General features: G+C 43.6%; 1 protein-coding gene across 2 annotated transcripts in view; it reads right to left on the reverse strand.

The window, feature by feature from the left end:
* Positions 1-23,267, reverse strand: part of Insr (insulin receptor) — a 152,824-nt gene that overhangs the window by 121,725 nt on the left and 7,832 nt on the right. For both annotated transcript variants that reach the window (XM_074054211.1, XM_020175647.2), the window contains exon 2: positions 12,490-13,041. In XM_074054211.1, the coding sequence (XP_073910312.1) occupies positions 12,490-13,041 (552 nt within the window). The remainder of the gene's footprint in view (positions 1-12,489; positions 13,042-23,267) is intronic.

Consider the following 23,267-nt stretch of genomic DNA (forward strand, 5'->3'; position numbering starts at 1 on the left):
TGAGCACTTTTGTAATCACTTAGAAATGGTTCCAACAAGGCTGACCTTTGGGGTGTCAATGACACTCCAATTTGAGGGGTGAGGAAGGCTGGAGAGACATGTTCTCTGACTTTGAAGGCCAGTGTGGGGCTCTCTCACACTTCCATGCACAGAAATCAGCCTCTGGTAACTTGGGCACAGGCTTAGCGTCTGCACCGACCACTAGAACAGCAACTCCAAGGACACAGGGTTGGCTGGTCCTGTGCCCTGATACCCCAGTGTCCAGTACACAGTAGGCTGTCAATAAGTGTGTGGCATGGCCCTGTCACCAACCTCCCACTCAGGTCTCCTTGCATTTGGCCTCTGCTGGCATTTCCACCCCAAATCCATGAACAGGGTGTCCTGCCACAGTCCACTGGCACATACCACAGTGGGGATTTTTTTTTTTCATTTTAATTCCTTTGACTGTTGAAAACATTTTTTTTTTTTAACTTGCTCTCTGTCAAAAACGTTATTGTGGGGAGATGGATATAAAAACGATGGAAGGTGAGCTTCGCGGTACCGCGGTTCCCCCACAGACAAGCCTGGCCAGAGCAGCATAGACCCTGGACAGACTGACCTCCACCCGGGAAAAAAGAGAAACTGAGTACTAAGCAATAAGAACAGTTAAGACACGCTGGAAAGAGGGTGGGGCGCCCTGAGCGCTGAAGATCGGGGGAAGGGAACCCTTCCCGGGACTGTAAATAAACGAGCCGGGCGGGCCGGAGAGGCTCTGGCGGGAGCGGGGCGCGCCAGCAACCAGGAGCGGGGACGCTTGTGAGAGGAGGGAAGACCCACTTCCCACGTGAACTGTAAATAAACACGCAGGCCTGACAACGCGGGGCAGTGTCGCCTTTCCCAGTGCTTGGAAAGGGAAAAGCCTGTAGCAGAGGCCCCCCTCCCCCGCACAGGAGAACTCTGAGCAAACAAAGCCTGTGGGACCAGGTGAGTGCTAAGCTCACCCCAGAGATCTGCATAAATAACGCCGCCAGCTACAGGCTGAGAGCAGCAGGCAGGCAAGCCACAGTTGCAGATACCACTCTCAGAACTGCCTCCAGACGCTTTTTTTTCTTTTTCTCCCTACCTTTGATGGGAGAACAACCGAATTACACCTGCAAGCCGAAAAACTTACTGAAACTATTGCATTTGAACTGGGGACACTTGGTGGGGCTTTTTTTTTATATTTTTTCTTCTGTGTGTGTGTGAGTGTAGTTTTGTTCTACTTTATGCATCCCCTTTGATGAGACAACTACAGAACAACATCTGAGGCACCAACTCCAGGACTGGAGATTAAGACGGACATCCAAATTATTAAGACTGAAATTGCATTGCATATAAACTTGGAAGTTTTTTGGTTTTTTTTTTTTTTTTTAATTTCCTATTTTCCATTTTATTTTAATTCATTTTTATAAATAGATATTACTTTCATATACTTATTTTTTATTTTTTTTATCTTTGATTTTCAATCCTCTCTCTGTCTCTCTATTGTCTGTTCAGCTTACTGTCGATTAGTACACTAACACTCCCTGTTTATACCTTTGAAACTCTCTTGTCCGATACCTTGTTCTGCTTTCTCCCTCTTGTCTGTATATTTGTTTTCCCCTTTTCTTTAACTTCTTGCTTTCCATCTCAGCTCACTCTTCCGTTCTCAATATTACCATTGTTATTATTACAAGCTAGAAAATACTTAATTACACACAGTACAGGGACAGTAACAACACCAAGGACAATGACAGGAAGACAGAAAAAACAAGGAAACCAGTTTCCCCACAGCAAAAAATTAGTACAGGAACCAGAGGGGAATGAAGAGAATAGAAACTCAGAGCCAGACTCCAACAAAATGAAGATAAACTATGCCAAAGGACCCAATGAAGCCTACAAGAATAATTTAAAAGAAGACATACTACAAGTACTCAATGAGAATTTTATAGAGATGATACTGGATAGGGTCAACCAAAATGTACAGGAGACACTCAAGAAATTCCAAGACAATAAAAATAGAGAATTTGAAAAAGCAAAAGAAGAAATAAAGGAAACCATAGAAGCACTGTATAAACACCAAAGTGAAAGAGAGAACACAATGAATAAATGGATAAATGAACTCAGGACAAAAATAGACAACAATAAAGAAGAAAACAGCCAGGATATGGAAAACCTCAGAAAAAAGAACGAAACAGAACTGCAAAACAAAACGGAAGGCCAATCCAGCAGAATAGAACAAACAGAAGACAGAATCTCAGAACTTGAAGATGAAATGGTAATTAAAGGAAAAACCGAAGAACTATTAATTAAACAACTCAAGACCTGTGAAAAGAAAATGCAAGAACTCACCGACTCCATCAAAAGACCAAACCTGAGAATCATGGGCATCGAAGAAGGAGAAGAGGTGCAAGCGAAGGGAATGCGTAATATATTCAACAAAATAATAATGGAAAATTTCCCAAATCTAGAGAAAGATATTCCCATACAAATGCAAGAGGCCTCCAGGACACCAAACAGACCAGATCAAAATAGAACTACTCCACGACATATCATCATTAAAACAACAAGTTCAGAAACTAAGGAAAGAATATTGAAGGCTGCAAGAGAGAAAAAACAAGTAACATACAAAGGTAAACCCATCAAAATCACAGCAGACTTCTCAACAGAAACATTAAAAGCAAGAAGAGCGTGGGGTGAGATCTTCCGGGCACTGAATGAAAATAACTTCAACCCCAGGATACTCTACCCAGCAAAGCTATCATTCAAAATAGATGGAGCAATAAAAGTCTTCCATGATAAGCAGAAACTAAAACAATATGTGACCACAAAGCCACCATTACAAAAGATTCTGCAAGGGATCCTGCACACAGAAAGTGACACCCAACTTAACCATGAAAAGGCAGGCAGCACCAAACCACAGGATAAGAAAAAGCAAGACAGTAGAGAGTAACATCAAGTTAGGTACACACAATCAAACCTTCAAACAACTAAGATAACTAAATGGCAGGAATCACCACATACCTATCAGTACTAACACTTAATGTCAATGGACTTAATTCACCCATCAAAAGACACCGTTTGACAAAATGGATTAAAAAAGAAGATCCAACAATTTGTTGCTTACAGGAGACTCATCTCACCGACAGAAATAAGCATATGCTTAGGATGAAAGGCTGGAAGAAGATTTACCAAGCTAATGGCCCCCGAAAACAAGCAGGAGTAGCAATACTTATCTCTGACAAAGTAGACTTCAAACCTACATTGATCAAACGAGACAAAGAAGGACATTCCATACTAATAAAAGGGGAAATAGACCAAAAGGAAATAATAATCATCAATCTGTACGCACCCAATGTCAACGCACCCAATTTCATCAAACATACCCTGAAAGACCTAAAAGCATATATAAACACCAACACAGTGGTTGTGGGAGACTTTAACACTCCATTATCATCAATAGATAGGTCATCCAAACAAAAACTCAATAAAGAAATCCAAGATCTAAAATATGCAATAGATCAAGTGGACCTAGTAGATGTCTATAGAACATTTCATCCAACCTCTACACAATATACATTCTTCTCAGCAGCCCATGGAACCTTCTCCAAAATAGATCATATCCTAGGGCACAAAGCAAGCCTCAGCAAATATAAGAAAATAGAAATAATACCGTGCATACTATCTGACCACAATGCAGTAAAAGTAGAACTCAACAACAAAAGTAAAGACAAAAAACATGCAAACAGCTGGAAACTAAATAACTCATTACTTAATGAAGAATGGATCATCGATGCAATAAAAGAGGAAATTAAAAAGTTCCTAGAAGTCAATGAAAATGAAAACACAACCTACCGGAACCTATGGGACACAGCTAAGGCAGTCTTGAGAGGAAAGTTTATAGCCATGAGTGCATATATTAAAAAGATTGAAAGATCCCAAATCAATGACCTAATGATACATCTCAAACTCCTAGAAAAACAAGAACAAGCAAATCCCAAAACAAATAGAAGGAGAGAAATAATAAAAATAAGAGCTGAAATCAACGAAATAGAAACCAAAAAAACCATACAAAGAATTAATGAAACAAAAAGTTGGTTCTTTGAAAAAATAAACAAGATCGATAGACCCCTGGCAAACCTGACTAAAATGAGGAGAGAAAAAACCCAAATTAGTAGAATCAGGAATGCAAAAGGGGAGATAACAACAAACACCATGGAAATCCAGGAAATCATCAGAGACTACTTTGAGAACCTATATTCAAATAAATTTGAAAACCTAAAAGAAATGGACAGATTTCTAGATACATATGATCATCCAAAACTGAACCAAGAGGAAATTAATCACCTGAATAGACCTATAACACAAAATGAAATTGAAGCAGCAATCAAGAGTCTCCCCAAAAAGAAAAGTCCAGGACCTGATGGATTCTCTGCTGAATTCTATCAGACCTTTAAAGAAGAACTGATACCAACCCTCCTTAAACTGTTCCATGAAATAGAAAGGGAAGGAAAACTGCCAAACACATTTTATGAAGCCAGTATTACACTTATCCCAAAACCAGGCAAAGACACCTCCAAAAAGGAGAACTATAGGCCAATCTCCTTAATGAACATTGATGCAAAAATCCTCAACAAAATAATGGCAAACCGAATTCAGCAACACATCAAAAAGATTATCCACCACGACCAGGTAGGCTTCATCCCAGGGATGCAGGGGTGGTTCAACATACGAAAATCAATAAACGTAATAAACCACATTAACAGAAGCAAAGACAAAAACCACTTGATCATCTCAATAGATGCAGAAAAAGCCTTTGATAAGATCCAACATCATTTCATGATAAAAGCTCTAAGAAAACTAGGAATAGAAGGAAAGTTCCTCAACATTATAAAAGCTATATATGACAAACCTACAGCCAGCATTATACTTAACGGAGAAAAATTAAAACCATTCCCTCTAAAATCAGGAACCAGACAAGGATGTCCACTATCTCCACTCCTATTCAACATAGTACTGGAATTCCTAGCCAGAGCAATTAGGCAAGAAGAAGGAATAAAAGGAATACAAATAGGTAAAGAAACTGTCAAAATATCCCTATTTGCAGACGACATGATCCTATACCTTAAAGACCCAAAAAACTCTACTCAGAAGCTTCTAGACATCATCAATAGCTATAGCAAAGTAGCAGGATATAAAATCAACATAGAAAAATCATTAGCATTTCTATACACTAACAATGAGCAAACGGAAAAAGAATGTATGAAAACAATTCCATTTACAATAGCCTCAAAAAAAATCAAATACCTAGGTGTAAACCTAACAAAAGATGTGAAAGACCTCTACAAGGAAAACTATACACTTCTGAAGAAAGAGATTGAGGAAGACTATAGAAAGTGGAGAGATCTCCCATGCTCATGGATTGGTAGAATCAACATAGTAAAAATGTCGATACTCCCCAAAGTAATCTACATGTTTAATGCAATTCCCATCAAAATTCCAATGACATTCATTAAAGAGATTGAAAAATCTACTGTGAAATTTATATGGAAACACAAGAGGCCACGAATAGCCAAGGCAATACTCAGTCAAAAGAACAATACAGGAGGTATCACAATACCTGACTTCAAACTATATTACAAAGCAACAACAATAAAAACAGCATGGTACTGGCACAAAAACAGACATGAAGACCAGTGGAACAGAATAGAGGATCCAGATATGAAGCCACACAACTATGAGCAACTTATCTTTGACAAAGGAGCTAAAAATATACGATGGAGAAATAGCAGCCTCTTCAACAAAAACTGCTGGGAAAACTGGTTAGCAGTCTGCAAAAAACTGAAACTAGATCCATGTATATCACCCTATACCAAGATTAACTCAAAATGGATCAAGGATCTTAATATCAGACCCCAAACTCTTAAGTTGATACAAGAAAGAGTAGGAAATACTCTGGAGTTAGTAGGTATAGGTAAGAACTTTCTCAATGAAACCCCAGCAGCACAGCAACTAAGAGATAGCATAGATAAATGGGACCTCATAAAACTAAAAAGCTTCTGTTCATCAAAAGAAATGGTCTCTAAACTGAAGAGAACAACCACAGAGTGGGAGAAAATATTTGCCAATTATACATCAGACAAAGGACTGATAACCAGAATATACAGGGAACTTAAAAAACTAAATTCTCCCAAAACTAATGAACCAATAAAGAAATGGGCATGTGAACTAAACAGAACTTTCTCAAAAGAAGAAATTCAAATGGCCAGAAAACACATGAAAAAATGCTCACCATCTCTAGCAATAAAGGAAATGCAAATTAAAACCACACTAAGATTCCACCTCACCCCTGTTAGAATAGCCATCATCAGCAACACCACCAACAACAGGTGTTGGCGAGGATGCGGGGAAAAAGGAACCCTTTTACACTGTTGGTGGGAATGTAGACTAGTACAACCACTCTGGAAAAAAATTTGGAGGCTACTTAAAAAGATGGACATCGATCTACCATTTGATCCAGCAATACCACTCTTGGGGATATACCCAAAAGACTGTTACTCCAGAGGCACCTGCACATCCATGTTTATTGCGGCACTATTCACAATAGCCAAGTTATGGAAACAGCCAAGATGTCCCAGCACTGACGAATGGATTAAGAAAATGTGGTATCTATACACAATGGAATTTTATGCAGCCATGAAGAAGAACGAAATGTTATCATTCGCTGGTAAATGGATGGAATTGGAGAACATCATTCTGAGTGAGGTTAGCCTGGCTCAAAAGACCAAAAATCGTATGTTCTCCCTCATATGTGGACATTAGATCAAGGGCAAACACAACAAGGGGATTGGACTATGAGCACATGATAAAAGCGAGAGCACACAAGGGAGGGGTGAGGATAGGTAAGACACCTAAAAAACTAGCTAGCATTTGTTGCCCTTAACGCAGAGAAACTAAAGCAGATACCTTAAAGCAACTGAGGCCAATAGGAAAAGGGGACCAGGAACTAGAGAAAAGGTTAGATCAAAAAGAATTAACCTAGAAGGTAACACCCACACACAGGAAATCAATGTGAGTCAATGCCCTGTATAGCTATCCTTATCTCAACCAGCAAAACCCCTTGTTCCTTCCTATTATTGCTTATACTCTCTCTACAACAAAATTAGAGATAAGGGCAAAATAGTTTCTGCTGGGTATTGAGGGGGGGAGCGGGAGGGGGTGGAGTGGGTGGTAAGGGAGGGGGTGGGGGCAGGGGGGAGAAATGAACCAAGCCTTGTATGCACATATGAATAATAAAAGAAAAAAGAAAAAAAAAAAAAAAAAGAAAAAAAAAAAAACGATGGACATTGTAGAGAAAGCTCAATGCAGGTGGCAATGAACATCTTCACCCCAAATGCAGACTCATCCTCCTGATGAGTCCAAGAAGCTGAGTGTGAAAGAAAACAGTGACAGCTGTAACACCTGAAGAAGATGTTTGAGAAGGTTCTGGAGGAAAGAAGAGCAATAGGTAGGCTCACCGCCCTGTTTCTGCTGCCTAAGCCACAAGCATTTCTTCTAAAGGCTTGTTTCAGTGTGCTTTGTGTCTTAAATTCCTACTGGACAGGAGGTAAGCCTTCAGAAGTCCTAGTAGCAAAGGTGAGGGAAGCATTTAAAATGTTGGATCTGCACACCTGAGCTCACAGCAGCTAAAACTCAGAAGCAAGCCCAGCATCCATGGAGGTGGGGACAGATGAACATCACATGGTCCAGGACATGGTGAAAAACTGCTCAGCCATATGCTACCAAATGATGGACCTTGAGGACACTGTGCTCAGTGAAATGAGCCAGCCACAAAAGCACACTCTCTGTAGGACCCACTCACAGGAGGTCCCTAGTACTGTCAGATCACAGAGACAGGTCGGTGGGTACCAGGGCTGGGGAAGGGAGCTGGTGTTGAATGAGGAGAGTTTCAGTATAGGAAAACGGAATGTTCTGAGGGGATGTGGGGACGGCTGCACAGCCACAAGAGTGTGAATAATGCTGCCGAACTGGACACTTGAAATGGTTAAGAAACCAAATTTCATGTTACCACAAGAAAAAAAAATTATTTTACTACAATAAAAGAAATTGAAGGGCCAGGCATGATGGTGCATGCCTATAAATACCAGCTACCCAGGAGGTGGTGATCAGGAGGTTGGTGGTTTAAGGTCAACCTGGGCAAAAAGTCCACAAGACCCCATCTCAACCAGTAAAAGCTAGCTGTGGTGGCACATGCCTGTCACCCCATTTATTCAGGAGGGATGAATAGGAGGGTCGAGATCCAGGCCAGTCCTGGTATGAAGCAAGACCTTACTCAAAAAATAACTAAAGCAAAAAGGGCTGTGGAATGACTCAAGTGACAGAGCACCTGCCAAGCAAGTATGAGGCCCTGAGTTCAAATCCCAGTACCACCAAAAAAAAAAAAAGAATTTGAAAGAAAAAAAATAGGCTAGGGTGGAGTTGTGCTCTCCAGGTAGGGACAGCTGTTGAAAACCCAGTTACTTCTTGACATTGTTAACAGGACAACAGCACAGCTGGGGATCCTCCCCTGAAGGACAGCTGATACCTGTGGCCCCCCAGGGAGCCCCAGTGATGGAAAAACAAGCCTGGTTCTTAATAACAAAAGATAAAATATCTTTTAAAAATCACTCAGCACATCAGAGAGCAGGAGACTAAACCATAATGTAATCCTCTTCTGAATATTTTGATTAAAATAAATATAGAAATAAATCCACAGAGGAATGTCTTAAATTACATCTCAAGACACAAGAGCCCAGAACATTTTAAACAAGCACCTACATTTGGAGAGGTCTGCTGGAAAAAGCACATTTCTTTACTTTTCTCTAATTTTTTTTTTTTTTTGAGATGGGGTCTCGCTATGTTTTCCTGCCTCAGCCTCCCAAGGAGCTGAGACTACAGCTGCCCAGCAAAGACTACTTATTCTTCACCCTCACACCCCAGCTAGGAGGAACTCTGCTGTTTCTAGGAAGGCACTCTACCACTTGAGCCACACCTCCAACCTTTCTGCTGTTTCTAAAATAGAATGGGCACCCCCTCCCTCCAGAAAAGAAATGTTTTTGTGTATACATGTTGCAGAGAATTGGTGCAAACCCCATCTCTGGGTTTATTTAGCTGTGTGACCTTGGATAAGTGAAGTAACCTCTCTGATCTCTAAAAAGAAGATACTCATACTTACTCCCTTGCAGCTAGCTATGCACTCATAACTCAGTAGGAACTAAAAATCATGTCCAACCCTCTCCATTAATGAACTTACCTACTTCCCATCTCAAACTTCACCTAGATCACCACCCCCTCCCTACTTATGCTGCCCCCTCCTCAGCAGTTTCCCTGTTCTGCAAAATTCCAAACCCACAGCCTACACTTTCTCCAAGAATTTACTCCAACAGTGAGCACAGAGGTGGTCATTTAGCTTCTCTTTGTCCCTCTTGTCAATCAGCATGCTCAGGATTTTCCCACAATAATCATTTTGTCCTCCCCCATATCTCCTCTCTGTCCCACCTGCCTTTCTCAGCTCTCTCACCTCCTATGCCCACCACCTGGCCACACACCACAAAAAATCCCCAGGATTCTAGTCAGGACACGTTCAGCCCAGCCCATGCGGCTTTCCCATCGCTTTGGGCTCATGTGAAAAGACCCTCCTTCCTCCCCTCCCTTACCTTTTATGTTACAATCCATAAGCCTCTCTTCTCTTCTCTTCTCGTCTCTTCTCTTTTCTTTTCTCTCTCCCTCCCTCCCACTCTCTCTCTCTCTCTCCCTCCTTCATCTCCTGTTCAGTTCTTCTCCCCAGGAACATTACAAGTGAAAGAGGTAAGGAAAGCGATAAACAGGTAATGAACAGTGTGTCGGACCGCCTTCTCAGATAACAAAACCTTATAATGCTAGAGCCTGGGACAGAAACGTCCTATATGCAAAGACAGGCAAACAGAAAGGGACCCCGAAGCACAGAGACCCCCTCTAGTTACATGGGAAAGAATGGGCGCCCCAGTGAACCACACGCAGAGAGCCCATGGGCTGAGAAGGAAAGCTTTTCAAAATGGTAATAAATAAAATAGGAATACTGGAGTACTGAATTCATCTTAAGGATTGAAAGGCTTATAAATGAGCAGAAAGTACAAAGGGCAGGCAAAAATCTGGCTGTGCAGGATCTATGCATGTATGAAAATAGCACAGTGAAAGCCATTAAAACTATAAAAAAAAAGTGGGGGGGAGAGGTAGGAAGAGGGATAAGAGAATAATAAAGGGGCAAATTTGTTCAGTGTACTTTATATGCATGTATGGAAATATCACAATGAAACCCTTTTGTACAATTAATATATACTAATAAAAAAATCTAGCTCTAGGCTGGGCACAGTGCTCACACCTGTAATCCCAGCTACTTGTGAGGCAGAGATCAGGAGGACTGTGGCTTGAGGCCAGCCCAGCCAAATAGTTAACAAGACTCCCATCTCAACCAATAAAAGCAGGATGTGGTGGCACACACCTGTCATCCTAGGTACACAGGAAGTGTAATTAAGAAGATCACAGATGGCACCAGTGGCTCACACCTATAATCCTTGCTACTTAAGATGGCAGAGATAAGGAGGATTGTGGTTCAAAGCCAGCCCAGGCAAATAGTTCATGAGACCCTATCTCAAAAAAAAAACCATCACAAAAAAGGGCTGGTGGAGTGGTTCAAGGTGTAGGCCCTGAATTCAAACCCCAGTACCACAAAAAAAAAAAAAAAAAAAAAAAAGGCCCAAAGGTAAATCAACATGTTTTATGAGGTGCAGTCCTGATGGCAAACACATGCAATACAGGACAACACAGGCCCTCCCCACCCGAGTCCATGATGAAAGGTTTGTCCTAACGGCTCTCAGAGTCGGTCCCTCCAGCCAGGCTCAGCGGCACAGTGGCACAGTGTTTCCAGACAGCCACGTTGCAATGTGTGTGGAGAGCCTCTAACCCAGAAATTTTCCTTCTGGAAACCAGGCCTAAAGAAATAAACACCAGATAAAGCTTGAACCCTAAAATGATCACTCCTGTCTCTAGGAAACATGGAAATGATCCAAAGCCCAATAACACTGAAGATTAAAGAAAGGCACAATAATCTATGAAATACCCCCAAGAAGGAAGTACCCCAAAAAACTACTCTCATAAGCTTCACTGTGGTGTAAGATAGACAGCTTGCATTTTACACATTTCTTTTTCCAAGGGTGTATTATAAGTAATTTGACTTCTATAATCACACTAAAAAAAAAATTTGTTTATTCCTACCCCTCACCCAAGCAAGAGGAATATAGAAGCATTCACTGGCAGAGGAGGTGACAAATGACAGCCCTCAAGCAAAAATCTGGCCACCTCCTTATTTTTGTAAATAAAGTTTTATTGCCACACAGCCAGAACCATGTGTGTCCAACTGCCTGTGGCTTGTACAGGGTTCAGTAGTTACCCCTCCCTATCTGAGATATCATTTCCCACTGTCTCAGTTACCCACAGTCAACTGTAATCTGAAAATATTAGATGGAAAATTCCAGAAATAGACAATCCATAAGTTTCCATTTATGTGCTAACCTGAGCAGCATGATGAAGTCTGAAGCTGTCCTTCTCAGTCCCATTGGAGTCATGACTCACCTCTATCCAGCATATCCACGCTGTGGACGCTACCCTCCTAGGAGCCACTGAGGGGCTGATATCAGACTGACCGTCTAGATATCAGTGCTTGTACTCATGTAACCTTTGTTTTACTTGGTAATGGCCGTGGCACAAGAGTGGTGATGCTACCAATCTTACCATACTATATTATAATAATTTTTCATTATTAGTTATGGATATGTATCTCTTACTATGCATAGTTTGCAGATTAAACTTTATCATAGAAATGTATATACAGGAAGAAACACACTTTATATACAGGCTTCCATCATGTCTGTGACTTGGGGATCTTAAAACATCCCTTGAGGATAAAGGAAGACAAGCTTTATTTTTTGGGGGCGGGGGGGCAGCACTGGGGTTTGAACTTAGGGTCTCACACTTGCTAGGCAGGCACTCTACCACTTGAGCCAAACCTACAGTTCATTTTGCTCTGATTATTTTTTTTCTTTTTTTGCAGTACTAGGGCTTAAACTCAGGGCCTACGCCTCAAGTCAATCCACCAGCCCTTTCTTGTGATGGGTTTTTCAGAGACAGGGTCTTGTGAACTATTTGTCCAGGCTGGCTTCGAACCTCAATTCTCCTCATCTCTGCCTCCTGAGTAGCTAGGATTACAGGCATGAGCCACTGGCATCCAGCTTAACTATATTCTCAATGGAAATAATAAGGCCTGCAAGTTTTAAAGTATTTAACATCTAAACCTTTACAGAAAAAGTTGCCACCTCCGGGGCTAGTGAATACCCTAGCTACAAGCTCCTCCCTGATGAAGCCGCTTTGAAAATGAGCCATGATAAATGACCTGGAGCCCCAGTGTCCATGGCTTACCTTTCTGGCAATGGCTGTGGGTCCAGCATCGCTCCACAAACTGCCCATTGATGACAGTGGCAGGGCAGTTGGTCTTGCCCTTGGCGGTGCCAGGACAGACATCTCCACACTCCTCCTTGTCGTCCTTGTTCAGGACAATATAGTTGTCCTCCACAGAGTCCAGGATGCGAGACCAGTCGATGGTGGCCAAGTAGCACAGCTCATTGTTCTTCTCGATGCGGACAGCACCCCGGGTGATGTTCATCAGGTTGTAGAGCCCCAGCTCCTTCAGGTGAACCATCTCGAAGACCACCAGGGCGTAGTTGAAGAAGAGGCGGGAGCCGCGGATAACCGTGAGGTTGGGGAACAGGTCCCGCAGGCTCTCCAGCCCGTACACTCGGAAGAGCAGCAGGTAGTCAGTGATCATGATGAGCTTGGGGAAGCTGAGGTCTCGGAAGTCCTCGGGTCTCGTCTTGAACATCAGCAGGATCTGCAGGTGTCCCTCGATCACCGAGCAGTTCTCCAGTTCATGCAGCCTGGTGAGGTTGTTCCGAATGTCCATGCCAGGACACACTAGAAGTGACACAAGCGGAAAGGAAGGCAAGTGAGCAGAAATGAAAAGAAACAGACGCTCCCCAAATTCTGGTGCTTGTGAACAAGGCTGCAGTAGACATGGTGTGCAAATGCGTCCTTCAGATACTGATATACCCTGTCATGGATCATGTGGTCATCCTAATATTTTTTGTTGTTTTTGGAGGCACTAAGGTTTGAACTCAGGGCCTCATGCATGCTAGGCAGGTGCTTTACCATTTGAGCCACTCCACCAGCCCTGTTTTGTCATGGGTTTTTTTCAAGATAAGATCTCATGAACTATTTGCCCAAGCTGGCTTTGAGCTGAAATCCTCCTCCTCTCTACCTCCTGAGTAGCTAGGATTACAGGAGTGAGCCACTGATGCCAGACCTGGTCATTCTATTTTTGGTACTTGGAGGAACCTCAGTACTATCTTTCATGATGGCTACCCAAATTTACATTCCCACTAACAGTGCATAAGAATTCCTCTTTCTTCACAGTCTCACCAGCATATGTATTTCTCTTTTTTTTTTTTTTTTTGGTGGTACTATGGTTTGAACTCAGGGCCTCAGACCTGCCTAGCTCTACCTCTTGAGCCATTCTGGCAGCCTTCTTATGTTTTTGATAACAGCTGTCAATTGAAATGTCTACCAAAGGATGAATGGATAAAGAAAACATGATGTATATACACAGTGAAATACTATTAGGCCATAAAAAAGGATGAGATCCTGTTGTCTGTGACAACATGGAGGACCTAGAGGAGAGAGGTTTGTGACTGCTCTAACCACAAAGAAATAACTGTAGATGGTAACAGAAATGTCAATTATCCCGATTTCATCCTTACACATTGTGCACAAAGGAGAAGAAGGAGAAGAGGAAGGAGGGAAAAGGAGGAGCTGAAGGAGGAGGAGGAAGAGAAGAGGAGGAGGAGGAGACGGGCGTGACAACATCCTGGGCTCTGCACTTCAAATCCCGCACCCTGATGAGTGACTTTCCCTTGCTGTGCCCACAGTAATGACTTCTCTGAAAAGACAAAGAGAATTCCTTTGGCAGGCTGTGTTAGAAGCCTTAGAATCATCTCCTCTCTAATGATGAACTTCCAACAGCAGGCTATAGGGGACCGAGCTCCACGGCCTATGCACAGGGGGATGCAGGGAACAGGGGGACTAGGGAGCCAGCAGGCAAGAGCCTGCAGAAGTAAGTAACTGATGGGGTGAAGGCCCTGCAGCAGACACCTGGAGAGGAAGGCTCAAGTGATTTTTGTCGTGGATTCTATCACCTCCCCAGCTGCCTCTTCTGCCCTCCCTCCCTCCTGGCTGGTAGTCAAGGCCCAACTGCCCTTCACCTGGGTGAGGAAAGAGCTGGCAAGGGATCTGACCCCCACCATTACTGTATGAATGTCCTGCAAGCTCGTGCTCCTCAAGGTGGGGCCTCCTGGGCTCCGACACCCTCCATGACTCCCCAGGATCCCCGACTTCCCTCTCATACATTTGCACCCCTACGTGCCTGAGCCACACTCCATGGCCCTGCCCACCACTCACAACCCCAAGGCTCCTTTCCCCTCTGTCATACAACCTATGAGGGAGAATCAATGACATGTTCCAGGGTAAAAGAACAGGCAGTGCCTGGCACACAGCAGGTGCTCAATTCATGTCAGCGGTGTTAATCATCCCTGCAAACATGGAACAGTCGTCTCTACTCATCTCCAGGCAAAGTCTGTTACCCTTTACTCCCAATTTATTTTATTTTCGTTTTGGTTTTGTTTCTTTTGTTGATGTTGTTGTTCAAGGCAGAGTCTTACTATGTAGACCAGGCTGGCCTCCAACTTGTGATCCTCTGTCTCCTGAGTAGCAGGGACTACAGATGTACACCACTATGCCCAGCCTAGCTCTGTATTTCTAAATGCAGACCATCATCTTAGAAGAGTCAATTCAAACGGCATCTCCTCCAGACAGCCTTCCCTGGTTGCCTTTTCTATTAATATTTATTTGGATATTTCCCTTCTCCTTGTGGCCCTTATGTGTGAGTTAACATTTGCCAAAATCAAACTCTTCAGACAGTCTTCCTACCAACATACACAACCACACACCCACGCGCGCAAGCACACACACACACACACACACACACACACACACACACACACAAACACAGAGCCCTCAGCACTTGGAATATAAGGCTTAGTAGACAACCAACCCCTACTCATCTTATTTCAAGACACTAAACCTTCACGCACTGGTTTTAAGATAAACAGATTATTCTAGAGAACAGTAGCAAGTCCTCTTTTATATTCACCTTGAAACCAGGAATGGCCTGGTTTCTACTCAGGAGGCAAAGCTGGGAGGATCTAGGTTCAAGGCCAGCCTCGGCAAAACATTAGTGATGTTCCATGTCAGTCAACATGCCAGCATGGTGGCTCTTGTTTGTAAACCCATCTTCTTGGGAGGATCCTAGTCTGAGGTCAGTTAAGGCAAAAAGTTAGCAAGACCCCATCTCAACCAAAAAGCTGGGCATGGTGGCTCACGCCTGTGGGTGCTGCTACTCAGGAGGTGGAGATCAGAAGGATGGCAGTCTGAGGCCAGTCCTGGGCAAAATCAAGGAGCCTATCCTAAAAATAACTAAAGCAAAAAAGACTGGAGGAGTATCTCAAGTTATAGAGTGCCTGCCTAGCAAGTGTGAGGTCCTGGGCTCAAACCCCAGTACTGAAAAAAAAAAAAAAAAAACTCATGTTTATATGATATTTATATTTACCTGGATGTCTCATTTCTATGTGGTATCCACACCTGAAGGCTTCTCAAACCTGAATTTACTTCAAAACCGTATGTCTCACACACACACACACACACACACACACACACACACACACACACAGATGAGGGGAACACCTGTCCACCATCCTCCCAGGATATAGAAGAACCAAAATCAGACATGAAAGTCCATTCAGAGATTAACCGACCATAGGAAATGGGGGTGCCAACCACAATGAGACAGACATCACCTCCCACCATGATGGATACAATCAGAAAGTCAGACAACAACCAGAGTTGAAATGGATGCAGAGACCTCAGCCTTCATAGATGACTGATGGGGGACATAAAATGGCGTAGCCGTGATACAGAGATTTGCTGTAGGATACAGCCATCACACTCCTAGCAACCAACCAATCCAAGAGAAACGAAAACACACATCCGCAAGAGAACCTATCTGCCCTTGTCCACGGCAGTGCTTTTCCTAATAGCCAAAAAGGCAAACTACCCAAATAGCCAAAAAGACAAACAGAACGTGCATAACAACTATACCAAGAAAGATTATTCAGCCATGAAAAAGGAACTAAGTTCTGACACACGCTACAACATGGAGGAACCCTGAAAATATCATGCTCCATGGGAAAGAAGCAGACACAAAAGGTCACGAAGTGTGTGAAGGTCACGAAGGGTGTGTTTCTGTTTATATAAAATGTCCACAACAGGCAAAGCCACAGAGACAGGCAGGGGATGGGGGCCGATGCAGTCTAACGCCGACCGTGGCGTCGCAACTCCGTGAGGACACCGAAACCGCTCAGTCACATGCCTCCATCGCGACAGCGGCACGGCGTGAAAACAGCTCACTCAGGTTTCCATGAAGACGAAGAGGCTGTCGTGGCAGCGGACGGTAAGGAGCTGCTTCGCCTGTCTGCTCCCCCGGTGAGTCTGTCTTACCTCACGACCCCCTGCGCGTCTCCACGAGGTACGCCCGGCTTCCCGAGGACGCCCTGTTCTTAACAAGAAGCGCCTACTACGTGCACGTGGACACACACGTGATCACATGTACGGGGCGGGGGGCGGGGAGGGCAGAGACAGAAACGCAGAGACAGGAAGGGGTCGTCGCCGATTCCTCACGGCAAACACTCAGCGGATTCCTGGTCCGTCCCGATACTGGCCCGGGTCCCGGAAGTACACTCGCCGTCTCTCCCCGTGGAGATTGGTTCCAGGACTCACCTCCGACTCCAAAAATCCAAGGATGCTCAAGTCCCCTTTAAATGGATGGAACTGGAGAACATCAGCCTGAGCAAGGTCAGCCAGGCTCAGAAGACCAAAAATCGTATGTTCTCGCTCATATGCGGACTTTAGATCTAGGGCAAATACAGCAATGTGGTTGGACTAAGGGGAGAGCACATATGGCAGGAATGGGGATAGGTAGGAAACCAAAAACTTGCAAGTGTTTGATGTCCTCAATGCAGAGGAGCTAATACAGTAAACTTAAAATGACAGAGGTCAATATGGGAAGGTCATCCGGAGCTAGTGCAAAGGTCAGGTAGAGATGAATCAATTCGGGTTGTAACACATTTGTACATGAAAGCAATGCTAGGAATCTCTCTGTATAGTTATCCTTATCTCAACTAGCAAAAACGCTTTGTCTTTCTTATTATGATTATGTCTTCTCCTCAACAAAATTAGAGATAAGGGCAGAACAGGTTCTGCCTGGAAGCGAGGGGGGTGGGGGAAGAGAGAGGGGGCAAGGGTGGGGGGGTAGAAATAGCCCAATGTATGCACATGCGAATAAATGAACAAATTTTTTTAAATGGCCTGGTATTTGCATAGAACACACTCTCTTTGTCCTCCTGTAGACTTTAAACCACCTCTAAGTGACTTACAATACCTAATCTAATGTAAATGCCATGTAAATAATTGTTACACTGGTGAATAATGTCAAGGGGGAAAAAAAGTTCTTAATAGGTGCAGTACAGATGCAATTATTTTTTTAAATATTTTCAACCCATGTTGGTTGAATCCCTGGTAGTGGGTACAGAAGGCCAACTATAGGACCAACAGAACAGGTGCTACTCCAACCTTATAGTCTGGCAATTTGTAAGTCAGTACCCAAATCCATTTAAAATATAACTAAGACAGGTGCGGTGACACACTCCTGTAGTGCCAGCTACTTGGGAAGCAGAGGCAGGAGAATGGCTCGAGTCCAATAAATAGTTCCAGGCCAACCTGGGCCACATAGAAAGATATCTCTTTGTATTACACAGCCAAGGAGAACACCATAGCAAGAGTGTCAAAGGATAGAAGAAAATTAAAGTGGGCAATTTTGACTGGTCTCAGGTAATCAAGGCAGGCTTTCTGAAGGAGGCACTGCCCAAAACTATAACCTAAACAAACAGCCGCATAAGAATTATTCAGTTCTGCCTCCTTCATTTTAAAGTCAAGGGCAATGACAGTTCAAGGGCAAGCTACAGTCCATCAACATAGTTGCGAGGAAAATAGGCAAACCACAGGTAAAATTTTCTATTAAAAGGTAAAGAGTCAGGCTAGAACGTAGCTGAGGAGAGATCATTTGCCTAGCCTGTGTGAGGCCCTGCTGAGTTTGAGCCCCAGCACTGCAAAAATGAATTTTTAAAAAGTTTTTAAAAGATGAAGAGAAATTAGATGCATTTTATTTAACCTAATGCACTCAAACAGGTAAATAGGACTACTGCACTTTCATCTTCTGAGCCTTTGACAAACAGTCCATGTGTGATCCTGGCAACCCTTCTCCATTCAAAGGCTCCATTTTTTGTTGGAAATATTTGATCCATACGTATAAATTTCATTAAAAGTATCACTGAAAATGTAGGTTAATTAATCTCAGTGCTCAGGAGGCTGAGGCAGGAGGATTGAGCATTCGAGGGCAGCCTGGGCCTCTTACCTCAAAAAATGGAGGAAAAAATGAAGAAAGGGAGGGAGGGAAGAAATGCAGTTTCAAACTAAGTTATTCCATAGGAGTTTTCAAGTTACAGAATCAAGTATTGATTTAAAAAAAAATTAAAGTTACACAAAAGTTTTCATTGATGTTTAAGTGATCTCGAACATTAAATAAACTACAAATTCTGGCTGGCCACAGTTTCACATGTTGAACAGCCACATGTGGATGGCGGCCACCGTATTGGACAGAGCCAGCATAGAACGCTCCCATCAAAGCAGTATGTTTTATGGTTGTGAATTTCCAGGAATCTGAGAATTTTCCAAATGAGAAAAGGCCAGCATGAGAGCTGTCTTGGAAAGTCTTCTCTTCCATGATTTTCTTTCCATCATGAAAAGAGCAGAGGGGATGAGGGAGGAAGGAAGTGTTTAGACAATTCTGAAAATGGGTTACTTTGCTAAGAGCTTTAATAGTTCTGCTTTCTGGCATGAATGCCCTTGCTCCTTAGACACGGAATTTCAAATGCTCCCTGGTGACCTGTTCTGGGGCCCACTCATTCTTTTCTGCATTCTTTCCAGTCTTAAAATTGCTTGCTCCTAAATTCAGGGGGTCCTGCCCCAACAAGTCTTGGGCTCAGGTGTGAGGTCACCTTGCATACCAGTTTCAGGGCACACCAGAAAATCAACAGACCTGGGCCTGGCACAGTGGCTCATGCCTATAATCCCAGCTACTGGGGAGGCAGAGATCAGGAGGATCACATTTTGAGGCCAGCCCAGGCAAAAAGTTAGTGAGAACCCATCTCAACCAATAAACCAGGCATTGTGGAGCGTGCCTGTCATCCCAGCTACATGGGAAGTGTAAATAGGAGAATGGAGGTCCAAGGTTATCCCCTGTCAAAAACATAAGACCCTACCTGAAAAATAACTAAGGCAAAAAGGGGGTGGGGTGTGGCTCAAGTGGTAGAGTGCCTGCCTAGCAGGCATGAGGCCCTGAGTTTAAATACCAGTACTGCCCAAAAAATAAAATCACGAGATTTGACATCTCACTCAGCACTGCCTCCTGCCAGCTGTGTGATGCTGGGGTACATCCTCAGCCTCTCTGTGTCCCTCAGTTTCCTCACCTGTAAACAGAAGCAATAGCATGGCAAAAACTATGCAGAATGGGAGGCACCTATCAGCTGTCTAGCCTGATCCATGGGGAGCCTAGGTTGTAACCTTCAGAAATCAGAACTAGACACACTGATGTGTCAGTCAAACACTGCATTAAAGATGGCTCTTAAAATTGACTTCTTCAAAGAAGACAAAATGGAAAACTGGCATAAAGATCTGAATTCTAATGCAGGTTTTGGAACTAGCAAGCCAGCTATGTAGAAATCATTCCTACATTCACTCAACAAACATTTGCTGAGGGTCCTAGTGTGTGGCCATTGCCCTGGGCACAGGGAGAACATCAAGAAAAATAAAGTACATCTTTACAGAAGGTGGGGAGAGCTATTTAAAAAACTGAGTTAAAAGACAAAGTAATGCAACAATAAACTGCACACACACCAGGACAGACAGATATCCCACATGGGAATCGCGGCTTTGTTTTTGGCAGCTGTGTGATGTTGGGTGGGTGATTTAACCTCTCTGGGTTCGACTTTCCTGGAACCATGAAATACAAAAGCAAGTTCACAGGAGCAGGAAACGCAATAAATATCCTGGGAAAGCCAGTGCAAGGATCCTGAGAGGCCTATACATATTGTATGGGGTTGAAGGGTGATGAATGAAATCACCAGGGTGAGTAGAAGTAATTTTATAAATGCATTTTTTTCTTTTACTTATTTTTCAGATAGAGTAGATAGGCACTTTTGCCCAGGCCAATCTCAGACCTCAATCCTCCTATCTATCCCCCCGACTTGTAGCTGGGATTACAAGCATGTACCACCATGCCCAGTTTGTTCTTTGAGATAGAGTCTCACTAATATTTTTCGCTCAGGTTGGCCTCAAATCATGATCCTTCTATCTCTGCCTCTCAAGAAGCTGGAATTATAGGTCTGAGCCACCACACCTGGCCCTAAGTGCAGATTCTTTTGGACCTTGTTGATAGGTTCACACAAGCAATACTGTGCTGGTGTGGGTGGTCCAGCTCACCACTAAACACAAACAGACTAACTCAAAACCAGAAGCAGCATAGCTGCCCATCAACATGGGATGAGTTAAGCCAATGACAGCTCACCCACCTGATTCAATGGTTCTCAAAGTGGGGTCCCTAGACCAGCAGTATAGAACCCTGATAGGAATGCAGGTTCTCAGGCCCCAGCCCAGACCTCATGACTTAGAAACTCTGGAGGGGAGCCCAGGAACCTGCATATTCCAGAGCCTTCCAGGCCTTCTTCTAGAAAGGGCTAGAGACTATTTTCAGGTTTCTTTTGTTTATTTGTTATATATTTTGTATGCTTTGTTTGTTAGTTTGGCAGTGCTGGGGATGGAGCACAGGGCCTCATGCTCCCAGGCAAGTGCTCTACCTCTGAGTGACAACTCCAGGCCAGCATTTTTCAGTTTTGTGGATAAGACACAGAGTCCTGGTCACGGCTACTCAATTCCACTTTATAGCCACCATGAAAAACGCATACAGAAGTGATGGAGGCTGTGCTCAAAAAAAGAAACTTTAGAGACATTACAGACTGGGGGTACAGCATGTGCCTAGCATGTGTGAGGCCCTGGGTTCTGTGCCCAGCACTTAGACAGAGAGAGAGGGAGAAGATACTGTAATTCAAACTGCATCTATTTTTCATTGGTTACAAAACAGAAATTTGAGTTTTTATTCAGTCACTTAAAGATGTTTTCAACCCCATTTTCAGCTTGGGATCACATGAAAGAAAGATCTGTATGCTGCAAGGCTTCGATGCAGGAGAGGGCACCCTAAAAAAGAACTAGCGACCCCCCACCCACGGGTCCCTTATCTCCATGATAAGATCTCCCATTAAGAGCAAAGGGCAAGGAAATGGTCCAGCTGTATGATAGGGTACCATTTATGTAAAAAGTAAACACATAGATGTATTGGCTTGTATATGCAAACACCATTCTCTAGAAAAGTTAGCACAACACACATACAAAAAAGAAAAAGGCAACTCTGAACAGTGGCTCATGCCTGTAATCCCAGCTACTCCAGAGGCAGATCTCAGGAGGATCAAAGTTTGAGGCCAGCCTAGGCAGAAAGTTAGCAAGATCTCACCTCAATCAATAAACCAGGCATGGTGGTGTGTGCCTGTCATCCCAGCTATGCAGGAGGCCATAGGTAGGAGGATAGTGGTCTGAGGCAAAACTCAAGACCCTACTTGAAAAATTACTAAAGCGAAAAGGGCTGGAGGAGTGACTCAAGTGGTGGAGTACCTGCCTAACAAGCTCGAGGCCCTAAGTTCAAAACCCCAGTACCACAAAGAATAAAAGCACAAAACAGGTTGGGATTATAGTTCAGTGGTGCTTAGTATTCAAGAGGCCCTGGGTTCAATCTCCAGCACACCAAAAAAGCCACAAAAAATTTTAAATGGAGACCAAAATGAAAATAAGAAAGCAAGTCTGGCACTGTTTTTCCCAAGACCCTCAGGAAAGAAAGGTGAGGGCGCTGGCATGATTGGCTGTAGGAGGGAGGGCTGGAATATTTTCCAGTGACAAGTGCAGGTCAGGTGGAGGAGCTGGCAAGAGAAGGAACAGCCACAAAGAAGAGATGTGAGCGGAGAGACCTGGGAAGAAACCAGTTCAGCCAACACCTAAACCCCTAACTTTCAGGCTCCAGAATCATGAGAAAACACAATGTTGCTGTTAGAGCCACCTGTGCATGGTGCTTTGCAAATGCAGCCAAAGCAAACCAAAATACCAGGCTCAAATCCTAGCTCCGTCTCTTCTTTGCTGTGTGACCATACAAAAGACACACCCCTCTCTGAGCCTCTGTTTCTTTTCACTTCTGGGAAATCCAGCTGGGTTGTAAACCCAGATAGAAGGATGGGCTGGCAGGGAAGGTCCCCCTGCCTCCTATGGCATAGAAACAGAGAACAGTGAACATTCAAACACAGAGGATGGAAAAGAAAATAATAAAAACCTGGAGGTGGAAGGGACCTCCCTAATGGTCTAGAAACACTATCATCTTTCTAGAAGCTTCTCACAGCATCATAGAGAGGGTACCAACCAAAAGCCAATTAAAAAAAAAAAATTTGTGGTGGGAGATGAGCCCGTGGAAGAAAGCCCTGGGTTCCAGCAACAAAGATGTCCTCTCAGAATCCCCTCTCCTCATAGAAAGAAGGCAGATACTCAACCCTCAACATAACAAGGTATCTATGTCAAAGGGCCAAAAGAGACCCACAGATTTCGTGAATCTTGACTTTACCAGGAAAGATGAACTTGAAAAAAAAAACAAAAACAAAAACAGGATTCCCCAATGTGACCCCAAGAAAGCCACATCAGGAAGAAAGGCTATCTCTGACTGGAGGTGTGGCTCTATTGGTAGAGCGCCTTCTCTGTAAGTGCAAAGCCCTGAGTTCAAACCCCAGGGACCTGGAGCTGGTGGAAACTGAGAAGATGCTGGTGGC

The sequence above is a fragment of the Castor canadensis genome, chromosome 14, assembly GCF_047511655.1.
Source record: "Castor canadensis chromosome 14, mCasCan1.hap1v2, whole genome shotgun sequence".
Lineage (NCBI taxonomy): Eukaryota > Metazoa > Chordata > Mammalia > Rodentia > Castoridae > Castor > Castor canadensis.